This window comes from Loxodonta africana, chromosome 12 (assembly GCF_030014295.1).
Source record: "Loxodonta africana isolate mLoxAfr1 chromosome 12, mLoxAfr1.hap2, whole genome shotgun sequence".
Taxonomy (NCBI): domain Eukaryota; kingdom Metazoa; phylum Chordata; class Mammalia; order Proboscidea; family Elephantidae; genus Loxodonta; species Loxodonta africana.
In genome coordinates this window covers 58,152,416-58,166,399 of record NC_087353.1, presented here as the reverse complement: position 1 = coordinate 58,166,399, position 13,984 = coordinate 58,152,416, and the positions used below count along the sequence as shown (strand labels likewise).

Sequence of the window (13,984 nt, the reverse complement as noted above, 5' to 3'; positions counted from 1 at the left end):
TTGGGTCTGTTCTGAAATAGCCCATCTCATTTCTTATTCAGGTTATTTGCTTCCTCTCCTGTTTTCCTTTTGTCAGTTTGGCCAATGGTTTGTCATTTTGTTAATTTTTTCAAAGAACCAGCTTTTGGTCGTATTAACTCTTTCAGTTGTTTTTCTGTTCTCTATTTCATTTAACTCTGTTCTAATTTTTGTTATTTGCTTTCATCTGGTGCCTGAGGGTTTCTTTTGTTGCTCTCTTTCTATTTGTTCAAGTTGTAGGGATAATTCGTTGATTTTGGCCCTTTCTTCTTTTTGGATATGTGCATTTATTGATATAAACTGACCTCTGAGCACTGTTTTCGCTGTGCCCCAAAGGTTCTCATAGGAAGTGTTTTCATTCTCATTGAATTCTATGAATTTCTTTATTCCATCCTTAATGTCTTCTATAACCCAATCATTTTTGAGCAGGATATTGTTCAGTTTCCAAGTGTTTGATTTGTTTTCCCTGTTATTGGTTTCTACATTTATGGCCTTATGGTCAGAGAAGATGCTTTGCAATGTTTTAGATTCTGCTAAGGCTTGCTTTAGGACCTGTTATGTGGTCTATTTGACAGAATGTTCCATGTGCACTAGAAAAGAAAGTATACTTAGGTGGGTGGAGTGTCCTGTATATGTCTGTGAGGTCAAGTTGGTTGATTGTGGCATTTAGATCTTCTGTGTCTTTATTGATCTTCTTTCTGGATGTTCTGCCCTTCACCAAAAGTGGTGTGTTGAAGCCTCTTGCTATAATTGTGGAGCTGTCTATCTCACTTTTCAATGCTGATAGAATTTGTTTTATGTATCTTGCAGCCCTGTCATTGGGTGCATAAATATTTATTATGCTTATATCCTCCTGGTATATTGTCCCTTTAATCATTGTATAGTATCCGTTCTTATCCTTTGTGGTGGATTTAACTCTAAAGTCCATTTTTTCAGAAATTAATGTTGCCACTCCTGCTCTTTTTTGATTGCTCTTTGCTTGATGCATTTTTTTCCATCCTTTGATTTTTAGTTTGTTTGTGTCTTTAAGTCTAAGGTGTGTCTGTCGTAGGCAGCATATAGACAGTTTGTGATTTTTTATCCATTCTGCCACTCTCTGTCCCTTTGTTGGTGCATTTAGTCCATCTACATTCAGCATAATTATGGATAGGTATGAGTTTAGTGCTGTCATTTTGATGTCTTTTTTTTGTGTGTGTTGTTGACAGTTTCTTTTTCCCACTTAATTTTTTGTGCTGAGTAGTTTATCTGTATATATTGTCTTTTCTTCTTATTCCTTGTTGATTTTGTTTTTGCTGAGTCTTTATTATTGTATTTTATTTTGATGAGTAGGATTGTTAGTCTCCTTTGTGGCTACCTTAATATTTACCCCTATTTTTCTAATTTTAAACCTAACTTGTATTTCTTTGTATCGCCTTGACTTCTTCTCCATATGAAAGATGTATGACTACATTTTTTAGTCCCTCTTTATTGTTTTAATGTTGTCATGTTTTATGGAATGACATAACTGTTTCCCTGTTTTGAGCGTTTTTTTGTTTTGTTTTATCTTGATTTATATTTGTGATTTTCCTATCTAGGTTGACATCTGGTTGCTCGGTCTTGTGTTCTAGTCTTGGGTTGATATCTGATATTGATTTTCTAACCAGAGAACTCCCTTTAGAATTTCTTATAGTTTTGGTTTGGTTTTTACAAATTACCTAAACTTCTTTTTATTTGGAAATGTCCTAATTTTGCCTTCATATTTGAGAGACAGTTTTGCTGGATATATGATTCTTTGCTGGCAATGTTTTTTCTTCACTGCTTTATATAAGCCATCCCGTTGCCTTCTTGCCTGCACGGTTTCTGCTGAGTAATCCAAGATTATTCTTACTGACTCTCCTTTGTAGGTGAATTTTTGTTTATCCCGAGCCACTCTTAAAATTCTGTCTTTATCTTTGGTTTTGGCAAGTTTCATTAGAATATGTTTTGGTGACTTTCTTTTGAGGTTTACCTTATGTGGAGTTCAGTGAGTATCTTGGATAGATATTTTCTCATCTTTCACAATATCAGAGAAGTTTTCTGCCAACCAATCTTCAGTGATTCTGTCTGTATTTTCTGTTATCCCTCCTTGTTCTGGTACTCCAATCCCTCCTAGGTTATTTCTCTTGATAGAGTCCCACATGATTCTTGAGGTTTCTCCTTTTTTTAAAATTCTTTTATCTGAATTTTCTTCAACTATATTGGTGCCAAATGTTTTTCTTCAATCTCACTAATTCTGCCTTCCATTTCCTCAATTCTGCTCCTTTGACTTTCTGTTGAGTTGTCTAATTCTGTATTTTTATTGTTAATCTTCTGAATTTCTGATTGCTGTCTCTCTATGGATTCTTGCAGAGTATTAAATTTTTCATTATGTTCTTGAATAACCTTTGTAATTTCTTCATTTGCTTTATCTTTGTGTTCCTTGGCATGTTCGATGTTTTGCTTGACCTCCTTCCTGATGTCTTGAAGAGTTCTGTACATTAATCTTTTGTATTCTGCATTTGATAATTCCAGGAAGATACCTTCACCTGGAAGTTTCCTTGATTCTTTGTTTTGAGAGCTTGTTGAAGCGATCATGGTCTGCTTCTTTATGTGATTTGATATTGACTGTTGTCTCCGAGCCATCTATAAGTTATTGTATTAGTTTATTTTATGTTTGCTTAGTGTATCCTAGCTTCTTGCTTTGTTTTGTTTTGATATGCCCAAATAGGCTGTGTGAGTGAGCTAGCTTGATTATTTTCACCTTTTAAGCTCAAATTTCCTGTCACCAGGTATATGAGCCTAGGAGTCCATTCACTTTTGTTTTATGGATTCCGCTGAGGTGTCCAGGTAGTTGGTCATCAAGGGTGTGGTACAGGCTCTGTCCTACAGGCTTAGAGGGGTGATTGGTGTGGGCACAGGTATCTGGTTGTAGCAGGGGGTCACACTCTGAACAAAGCAGGGGGCTGACAACTGTCCTCCGAGTGTCTGTTAGGAAAGTGGTTCCCTGTTCCCTGGAGTGCACAGGTGGGTGGGTTCTGCATCCAGACCATGGGCACGCAATGCTTTTGTTTGTAATGACTGGGTGGTACCACTTATCTTTAGATCCCTGTTGTGAGTGGCTAGGTGACGTGGATGGAGCCACCAGTCCTTAGGCCCCTCATGTGGGTAAGTGAGGACCCTGTTTAATATGCAAAGTGGTGTCAAACATCAAAAACCAACCTCTCCACCACACAGCCGAAACAGTTGCAGTCTATCAACAAGGGCCTATTCTCCTGAATTGGGCCCACACAGGTCCACACAGGGTGAAAGATATTCAGAGTCTGAGGATCATTTGTGCCTGGACAGGAGCCAATTGTGTCTTGAGCTCCCCAGCTTAGTGGAGGTGGCAGATTACCTTTTCCCCCAATTGTGAATTTATTCCTTCTCCAAGGCTAGGAAAATGGCTCAGGACACGCAGCAGGACCTATCTCAGGCCCAGGGAATTCGGCAGCCACTGAAGCCGGCTTAGGGGCTGGGGGAGTGGTAAAACAAACTCAAGGGCTTAGCTTTTGCCGAGATTGCCATTCTTCTCTGGTTCCAGAGGTATGAGTAGGCTGTGCGGCTTGCTGTCTCTCCCCGAGGAAACTGCGTCCAGAATACTACTGTCAGCCTTGCTGCAGTTTCCCCAGGGGATTGTGCCTGAGGGTTCCTGCTGAGTCTGGTCCAGCAACTCCTCGCCGCTTCTGAACCATCTCTCCTTCCCCCTGCCACTCAGTCTGCTTTGTCTTTGCCTTTGATGTTCAGGGCTCCTAGCTTATCATGTATATAATTGTTTCACTTGTTTTTTTGGGTCTGTGTTCTGAGAGGGATCACTGGAAGCGTCTGACTACTCTCCCATCTTGGCCCCGCCTCAAGGATCTGTCCACAGTGTTTTAATGATGAGCAAGGTGTTTATTTTTTTTACGAAAGCTTTTGCTCTCCTTAAGTAGAAGCAAAAGATAATTGTGAAATATAATGATATCTATACTTTTATAAAGGATCCCTGGTGGTGCAGTGGGTAAAGTGATTGACTGCTAACTGAAAGGTTGGCGGTTCAAAACCACCAGTAGCTCCGCAGGAGATGTGGCAGCCTGCTTCTGTAAAGATTTACAGCCTGGGAAACTCTATGGGGTCATTATGAGTTGGAACTGACTTGATGGCAGTGGGTGTTGGTATAATGGTTACTTGGTAGATTAAGAACAAGAATGCTTTTAATCTTTATTTTTTGTTGATTGACTGCATTTTATGTGAATAATTCTCATGCTACTTGGCCATCTCAAACCTGCTTAGGAGGAAGAAAACAGCACAAAGTAAAAAAAAAAAGGTTTTTAGAATATTTGTGAACTAGCCCAAACTAATTGTTTCTCTTATGTTTATTTTTTAAATTGCCAGTGATGTAAGCTTTTACTGTTTGTTATGTTTTGGTGTTAACTCCCATGGTCCTGTGTTAAAGCATTCTTTCCTTTCTCAAGTGTTCCCTTTCTGATTAGTTGGCAGTCAGGTTCTTTTTTTTTTTCTTTGAAAATGTCAGTTTTATAAAAGACATTGTGGAAATGTTCTAGATTGTTGTTGTTAGGTGACATTGAGTCAGTTCTGACTCATAGACACCCTGTATACAACAGAACCAAACACTGCCCAGTCCTGAGCCATCCTCACAATTGTTGCTATGTTTGAGCCCATTGTTGCAGCCACTGTGTCAATCCATGTCATTGAGGGGCTTCCTCTTTTTCACTGACCCTCTCCTTTACCAAGGATGATGTTCGTCTCCAGGGACTGATCCCACCTGATAACCCGTCCAAGGTACATTGAGACGAAATCTCGCCAGCCTTGCTTCTAAGGGCCATCCTGGCTGTACTTCTTCCAAGACATATTTTTCTGGCACTCTGTGATATATTCAACATTCCTTGCCAACACCATAATTTTAAGGCATCAGTTCTTCAGTCTTCCTTATTCATTGTCCAGCTTTCACATGCATATGAAGTGATTGAAAATACTTTGGCTTGGATCAGGTGCACCTTAGTCTGTAAAGTGACATCTTTGCTTTTGAACACTTTAAAGATGTCTTTTGCAGCAGATTTGCCCAATGCAATGCGTCATTTGATTTCTTGACTGCTGCTTCCATGGGTGTTGATTGTGGATCCAAGTAAAATGAAACTCTGGCAGTCAGGTTCTTGATTCTTGGTGGTTGAGGATATCTCACTCCTAAGCAAGAGTCCTACAGAAAAAGACCATGCTTAAAGTAGGCCAGAAGAGTCTTTCTTTTCCAAAATGGACTTAGGTACTCTTTCAAATTACACCCAGCTCACCAAAAGTCAGCACGAGCTGTGTGCAAGGCACAGTTTTTGTCCTCCCCCCGCCCCAAATGGATGATACACACCTACAGACAAATTCCACTATTAGATGTGCACACTTGAGGAACTATGTTTTTTCCCATTCCTGTAGCCTTTCTAAAATTAAACTCATAAAAGGCATAAATGTTGGTCAGGTTTAAAATCAATTACCAGGAAAAATTACAAGAAATTTTATTAATTATTTTCCAGTTTACCCTACACTTAAAACATTTAGCTGCCTTCTTTTGGCCTTCTGTTCCAAAAGAGCTATTCTAATGAACTTGAACCCCAGTGTCCATGTGTGTGGTCACTTATTAAATCCTTATCTCTTATAAATTCTCTTGACTTAAGGCTTTTGCTAGGCTCGAGTTCAGCAACTCAGCCCTGATTTGTTTCTCAGAGCTGATATTTCATATTGGTCAGCTAAGCGCCACCTGAATTTAGTTAGGGGTTCCATAAAGAAAAACTCAAGTTAGACACAGATTTGGGCTAATTATTGATGTCAAACTCCAAAATGCTTTTGTGCATAGAAGGAATAAGAAGGAGACTTCCAGTGATAAGCAGGTGAAAAGTCCAAGTCAGTAATAATAACTAATGTCGTTGAGTGCTTACTAGATGCCAGACACTATTGTAAAGGCCTTGTGCATGTTAGTTATTTTATCTTCACATCAACCCTGTGAAGTAAGTACTATTCCCGTCCTCACTGTACAGATGAGGAAACTGGGATGCAGAAAGATTGAGTGTCTCTGTGTTGAATCTGCCTTCAAGGGCTCCATCTCCTTAACCATCACACACGACTGCCTGTAATAGAAGCATACCTTATCAGTGTCTCTCAGCACATTTCAGGGGGCTGTTGTTGTTAACTGCTGTCGAGTTGGCCCCTGACTCATGGTGACTGCATGCACAACGGAACGAAATGCTGCCAGGTGGTACACCTGACTTCTGCATCCCCTAACTCTTACCATCGCCAAGCTGTGCCCATTACACTGTCTCCCAGTTGGTGACTGAGGAGATCTCATTCTAAAGCAAAAGTTTATTTTGAATTACTGAGTTGCTGTTCATTTATCAGACATTTATTAAGCACCTACAGTTTGCCACCCTCTAGGGGTTTTTTTAGTAGGAGCTGGGGCGGGGGGTGAGGGGAGATGAGTGAACACATCAGTCATGATCCCCACCTTTTGAAGTCCATCATCTGACCAACGAATGAGCTGCCCAACATCTACGTCTTCTATCAGCTTAATTTGTAAAGGCTGTAGAAGTGGGGAGGAGGCACTCCCTGATGTGTGCCTGTCTGATGGAGGAATTTGTCCATGGCTGCGTGTTATGAGGAGATGAGCCTGGCTAACATATGAGAAGTAGCACTGGTGGCACAGTGGTTAAAGCGCTCGGCTGCTAACCAGAAAGTAGGCTGTTTGAACCCACCAGCGGGTGTGCAGGAGAAAGGCCTGGCAATCTGCTCCCGTAAAGATCACAGACTTGGAAACCCTACCGGGCATACTCTGTCCTGCACGGTTACTATGAGTCAGAATTGACTTGACAGCACCCACTTGAAAAGGCTCACGAGGTGCCCTGCACCATAGTCTGCAGCTCTTCTCCAGCCACACTCCCGTACACATTCTCTGTGCTGGCCACACTCCCATACATGTTCTCTGATCCAGCCACTCTACACTCATTCCCATTGCTCACATATGCTTCCAAAGGCCTCCTTTTTGGAAGGTCTCTTCATGGACTGTTCTAGTAACACTTGTTCCAGCCTCGGCCCTTCTTGCTTTCACCTGGCTGACCTCTTTTCATCTCCCTTCCTCCAAGAGGCCTTTCCTCACCCCCAGTCTTTGTGAGGTACCCTCTCCCTGGCCTCCCAGCATACCCCACTTCTCCTCGTCATGGGGCTTAGCGCCCCAAGATGTGATCTCCTGTTGGTTGTGGCAGTCCTGTTTCAGGTGATGGCTCCATGCAGGTGGGACTACGGCTGACGTGTGTACTCTTGTTCCCTCAGCACCTAGCACAGTGCCTAGTAATTAGTCGGTGCTTCATCAGTGACTCAGGAACAGTGACTCGGTAAGTCACAACAGTAGCAACTCACCTCTGGGATGTGTGCATCCAGGAGTAACTCAAACTGGTGACTATGGAGACAGGTTTCTGTGGCCTGTTCTGCTGGGAAGGTTAGATAGGCCTCTCCTTTCAGGCAATGGACTCGGCATTTTTAAAAAGAACAGGTTATGAATGTGGTCTTAGGTCATACTCTTAGGCCTGGGGACTCTCAGCTCTCTGTGCTAAACCTTTTCTCCAGGAAAGGCCACTTTACCTCTCGCAGTTACAGAGCCGCACAGGGACTGGATGAATAGTTGCTGTGATGAAGGACCTGTCCTGGCTTTGATAGACTGAGAGGCCTCAGCCCTCCTGCTCCCAGGGCTGTCCTTAACCAGGGGGCAGCAGCCTCAGTCAGGTATCGTTGCCCTGTGGTCAGAGGCAGCCGAAGACAAATGGACAGTGCTCTCTCCAGTACAAGTCCTCACCCTTCAGTCAGAAAACTGCCCCTCCTCTGCCAGGAGGTGGGACCGGAGGTGGCCTCTGCAATACTAGCACATGACCCTGAGCCTTCTGCTTCGCTCTCCCTGGCCCCTCACCACCTCCCTGCCCCACAGACATACCAGCAACACTCAGGACTCACGAAGACCATGGACTGAGCTCCTAATCCCCAGGGAACAGGCCTTCCTATGCCCTTCTTTGAGAAAGCCAGAATAGGCCCTCACAGCTCAGAGACCCCAAAACAGGTCAGAAATAGGCGTTTTTTTCTCTCCCAGGGTGAAATAACAAAATCGGCTCAGTGTTGTGTATGACATTAGTATAAAAGTACTTTTATTCATATGTCATATTCCACTTCAAATTTTCATTCCAAGTTTACCCATTTAATTAGTTAAGACTGGGGTTCACCCAGTTATAAACTGTGATGTGTATTTTTTTGGAAGGAGCCCTGGTGGCTGCTAACCGAAAGGTTGGTGGTTTGAACCCACCAGCCACTTAGTGGGAGAAAGATGTGGCAGTCTGCTTCCGTAAAGATTACAGCCTCAGAAACCCTACAAGACAATTCTACCCTGTCCTGTAGGGTTGCTGTGAGTCAGAATCAACTTGATGGCAATGGGTTTATTATTTCTCCAGCAAGATAGTTCTTTGGAATATCTGGAGCCAGGGACATGCCTTTTAAAGCTGCTTAATGGTATAGTGTGTACTAATGTCTTACTTCAGCCTGTAATGAGAATTGTAATGATGCAGGTTAATTGTCATCTGACCAACTTTTTTTTTTTTTTAAAGTGGGGATTTCATGAGATAATCAAACACAGGTAGATGACAGCTTCACTAAAGCCGAATGTTCGGGTTGAACAGACAATAGATACCTGATACATTTAAATCAAGGGAGGTTTTCATACCCCTGTGAGTCTACTTTTCATGGTAGCTTTGCAGTCCCTGAAGTAAGATGGTCACTGCTTTAAGGTCTGCTCATTATAAACGTCAGTGACTGGTATGCACAGATCGAAACAAACCCAAGACCTTTAGAGCATCAACTGTAAATCTGCTTTGCTGCCTTCACAAAGAGGCCACATGACCCTTTCATGAGGAACCTCTTAATAATGCCTCTTTCTGCTCCTAAAGGTACAATGTGCAGTCACTATTCAAAGAAAACATAATGTAAGTAAATGGTGTGTCATGAAGGCAGATGTTTTCCTGAGGCCACATCTCTGGAAAGATCACAGAAGTCGGTAGTGAACTGTGACATACTTACATTCTCACTTTGCCCTCAGTGTTTCAGGAGCACTTCCTCCATAACGAGATCACGCTGCTTCGAACTCGACAGTGGTTTCCATCTGTGCTGATTGTAACTTTTGTCCATAGGTCTGAAGACATACCTGATATCGGGTCAGAGAGCGAAGGAGTCTCATTGCAGCTGTTCAGAGGCCTTGCTTTCTGGCCTCAAGGTCATTGGCGGCTCCCAGGGGTCTTCAGGCCCTAGGTTACAGGGGACAGCATCACCAGGGAGTGTCAGTGACTTGGCACAGACTGTCAAAACCTTTGATAACCTTAAGGTTAGTTTTTTTTTTTTTCCCTCCTACCTCTAAAACTTCATATTAATTCTGCAGTAGAACATGTAAAAGCATAACAACCTTCAGGTCTGTGGCATGCCCTTCCAATTTGGTTTTCAGAATTTTTTAGTATAAAGTTAGCAGCATCTGGCATTTTTAAAATGCTTGTTTCTTTGGAACATATTAAAACAAACAAACAAAAAAAAAAAACCAAACCCATTGTCATCGAATCGATTCCAACTCATACCATAGTGACCCTATAGGACAGTGTAGAACTGTCCCGCAGAGTTTCCAAGGAGCATCTGGTGGATTCAAACTGCTGACCTTTTGGTTAGCAGCCTTAGCTCTTAACCACTACTCCACCAGGGTTTCCTGGGACATATTACCTCTGTTTCCTTTCTCTGTTGCATAAAGATATTTCTCCCTTGAGTTGTTAGTTGTTTTATTTTTCTGCAACCTGTGGTGTCTTCTGGGATTTCTAAAACCTAAGGATAAATGAAATCCCTGAGTGGCGCAGATGGTTAAGCACTCAACTACTAGCCAGAGATTGGTGGTTTGAACCCACCCAGAGGTGCCTCAGAAGAAAGGCTTGTCTATCTGCTTACAAAAACTCAGCCACTGAAAACTTTATGGAGCACAGTTCTACTCTAATACGCATGAGGTTGCCATGTGTCAGATTGACTCAATGGCAACTAACAACAACGATGGTAAATGATAGTAAAAGTGGTTCTCCTTGCATCTTGCTTGGAGAGTGTGTTTGTATCTTATTTCACAGCCCACTTTCTCAGATATGCCTAGGTCTCTTGGAATGCAGTGTTTTATGATTATTTTAAATTCTGTTGGTGTGGGTAAAGCTTGTGACAAATCTCCCTGAGCAAGTGCAGGCTTGCCAGGAACATCATGGTATCTCTTATCAGGACAGAGACCTCCTGGTAGCTGCCTGGGAGTGCCCCTCTTTGTACTGATGTTATATCAGAGGCGATTACAAAGCCCTGGATGTGTGAAGTCCATCCAGTTTCTGAGCTGGTCCTCAGCTTATACAACTGATTTAGTTCCTCCACCGTACTTTTTATTTTTACAGTTTAAATATTTGCTGTTTCCATTAAAAAAAAAAAAAAAAAGATCATCATAGCAGTCCCACCTCACTGTGCCCTCAAGTGACAAAATAATATATTTGTCAGGATGGTGGGCTGTCATTTGGGCTTTAATCCAGTATGTTCCTCCTTATCAACATTCATGAGCATATTTGAAAGCTAGCTGTTGATATTTAAGCTTAACAGGCATAATAATATGGTCATCAGCTGGGGCATCCAGATTATCTCACTGTGTCAGAATCCATAGAACCTATCCTCCGGTCACTTTTTGTAATTATCATGTCCAAGTTTATTGACATACTGATGTTCATTTTTACCCTGTGTTTTTTACTCAATGAAAGGTTTCTCAACCTCGGCACTGTTAACGTTCTGGGCCAGATAATTCTTTGCTATGGGACTGTTATGTGTATTGTGAGACGTTTAGCAGCATCCCTAGCCTCCACCCATTAGATGCCGAGGGCACCCTCCGTGTTGTGACAACCAAAAATGTCCCCAGACATTGCCACATGTCCTTTGGTTGAGAACCACTGGGACGCTGGTGTGAGACCCTCTGTTTCCCATACTCTTTCTGGCACGTGCATAATAGCTCCTATGTCAGCAGTTCCCTTAAAATCTGCAAACTTTAGATGCAGACAATTTGCTGGGGCTGATGCTCTGCAGCAGAGAGGAGCTCTGTGCTCGTATGTTACGAGTGCTGGGCCAGGAAGGATTGGTGCAGGGGAAGAACACAGAAACTTGGCCTTCCAAACATGGCTTTTTTATTTTGGGAGGAATGATTTCCTCCAGACTTCAGACTGAGCCATGTTTAAGTAGAGAAATAGATTTCAAAGCTAAAAGTAAACGATTTGTTGTTAGTGTCTGCCATTTTAGATGACTCATCTGTTTCAATCCGTTAGTGAGTGAAGCTGTTGAGTTCATCATATTACATATGTGCAGTTTTTGTGATAGTGTCTTCATGCCGAATTCCCTTAAGAAGGTCTCCTTCACTCCAGAAGAACTTTTCTTGATTAGTCATTGATGTGCTTTGATCTGGATGGGCAAAACTACTGAGCATATTGTTGCCATGTATAAAATTTCCACATAATCATTGGAAGTTTTCTGAAAATCTTGTGACCTGTGAAGTTGCCTGTGTTCACCAAAAGGAATTCAAACCAAGAAAGGCTCTCTGTGGCCCTTCCAGAAGGGAAAGGTAGACCTTCAAGTATAATTTCTGGAATGTTTTAATGGTTTACAGGAATAATTAGATATCTGAGACTAGGACTACCCCAGAAAATTAGAATTATTCCCATGGTTGGAGTGGAAAGAGCAGGAAGAGTTAAAAGATAGGGTTCCTGCTCCTTGCTTTGTCACTTTGGGAAACCATTTTTTCAATCTCACCTTCCCAGCTTCCAGTTTTTGTGATAGGGATCAGAGGAGATCAGGCTTCTGTAAGCGCCTTGTAAACCACAAGCCCTGTGTAACTGTGGGTGAATCTTTATGAATTATAATCCTGAACAGGTCTGTTTTTAATAGTACATAGATTATAATCTGGCACATAAAACCTCCCTTAAGTTAAGAGTTTTTGAACAATACAGATCTAAAATATCAGTTGCTTGTTCAGACTTTCTTTGGGTGGATTTATCCTACATAAACTTTTTTTTTTTTAATTGAACTTTAGATGAAGGTTTACAGAAACTAGTTTCTCATCAGTTAGTACACACATTGTTCTATGACTTTGGTTAACAGCCCCACAACATGTCGACACTCTCTGTTATCAACCCTGTGTTCCCTATTACCAGCTTTCCTGTTTCCTTTTTTCCAGTCCCTGCCCCAGGGCTGGTACACCCCTTTAGTCTTGTTTTGTTCCATGGGCCTGTTCAGTCTTTGGCTGAAGGGTGGACCTCAGGAGTGACCTCATTACTGAGCCGAAAGAGTGTCTGGGGGCTATACTCTCAGGGTCTCTCCAGTCTCTATCAGGCCAGCAAGTCTGGTCTTTCTTTCTGAGTTAGAATTTTGTTATACATTTTTCTCCAGCTCTGTCCAGGATCCTCTATTGTGATCCCTGTCAGAGCAGTCAGTGGTGGTAGCCAGGCACCATCTAGTTGTACTCAACTCAGTCTGGTAGAGGCCGTGGTAGCTGTGGTCCGTTAGTCTTCTGGACTAATCTTTCCCTTGTGTCTTTACTTTCCTTCATTCTTCCTTGCTCCTGAAGGAGTGAGACCAGTGGAATACCCTAGATGGCTGCTCACAGGCTTTTAAGACTCAGACGCTACTCACCAAAGTAGAATGTAGAACATTTTCTTTATAAACTATGTTAATGCCAGCTGAGCTAGATATTCCCTGAGGCAGTGGTCCCCACAGCCCTCGGTCCAGCAATTCAGTCCCTCAGGGAGTTCAGATGTGTCTATGGAGCCACCATGACCTTGCCTTGTACAGGTTATGCTGGGTTCGCCAGTGTTGTGTACTGTCCTACCCTTCACCAAAGTTATCACTTACCTATTGCCTATTAAGTGTTTTTCTATCCCTGCTCCTCCCCTCCATCATAACCATCAAAGATTGTTTCTTTTTGTATGTAAACCTTTTTATGAATTTTTACAGTAGTGGTCCCATACAATATTTGTCCTTTTGTGATTGACATTCCACTCAGCATAATGCCCTCCAGATTCATCCATGTTATGAGATGCTTCACAGATTCGTTGTTGTTCTTTATCATTGTCCTACATAAATTTTTAAGTGCCACAAATGTGTGCTGTTGGTTTGTTGCCTTACATTGTCTTCACTAAGGTTAGCTTTTAGGATTAGCTGGAATTGCAGACTAGTTCCACTGAATCCCTTTCCCCAGGGTTTGTTAACTCTTCCTACCAGAGGCTTCGTTTATTTTCCTTTGTCTCTGCTGCTGCCTCATCTAGCCAGAGTTCACTCCCAGGTGGGTTTCTGTAACATTCTCCCACACCTCCTTCTGCCCACCTGTCCCACTTGGGAAGGCTTGCCTAGTTGAAGAGGCCTGGTGTAAGGCCATGGTTTCTGATATCTGTTTCACAGGGTAGAAAGAAGTCTCATACAAAAGAGCATTCTGTGATCAAATACACTTGGGAAATTCTGGATCAAACACATTAAAAGGGTTTTTTTTTTTTTACTGCAGGACTTCTAGAGCCTTTAATATGCTAACATGCATTGTTAGATCTGCAGAGGGGGATGTGGCACGTAGCAATTCTCAACCCTCTTTGACCACAGAGTTGTTTTATCAAGATGTACCTTGCAGGTTTATTGCTGTGAGTAACATCTTTTGGGGGAATGCTTGTTTGGTGGAAAGAGTTCCATGCCAAGAGCCAAGAAATCAGAGAAAAGGTGCTCAGTAAACGGGATGGGTACAGAGTCTCTCACTCCGGCTCCTCTTACCTACAGTGCTCATCGCTTACCTTTTGTCGCCATCGCTTCTCTACACATTTCATGGCTCAGCTTACCTAGA

At 42.3% G+C, this 13,984-nt stretch overlaps 1 protein-coding gene across 2 annotated transcripts in view; it reads left to right on the top strand.

The window, feature by feature from the left end:
• Positions 1–13,984, top strand: part of ADCY9 (adenylate cyclase 9) — a 157,638-nt gene that overhangs the window by 109,673 nt on the left and 33,981 nt on the right. For both annotated transcript variants that reach the window (XM_064295495.1, XM_064295494.1), the window contains exon 3: positions 9,255–9,445. In XM_064295495.1, the coding sequence (XP_064151565.1) occupies positions 9,255–9,445 (191 nt within the window). The remainder of the gene's footprint in view (positions 1–9,254; positions 9,446–13,984) is intronic.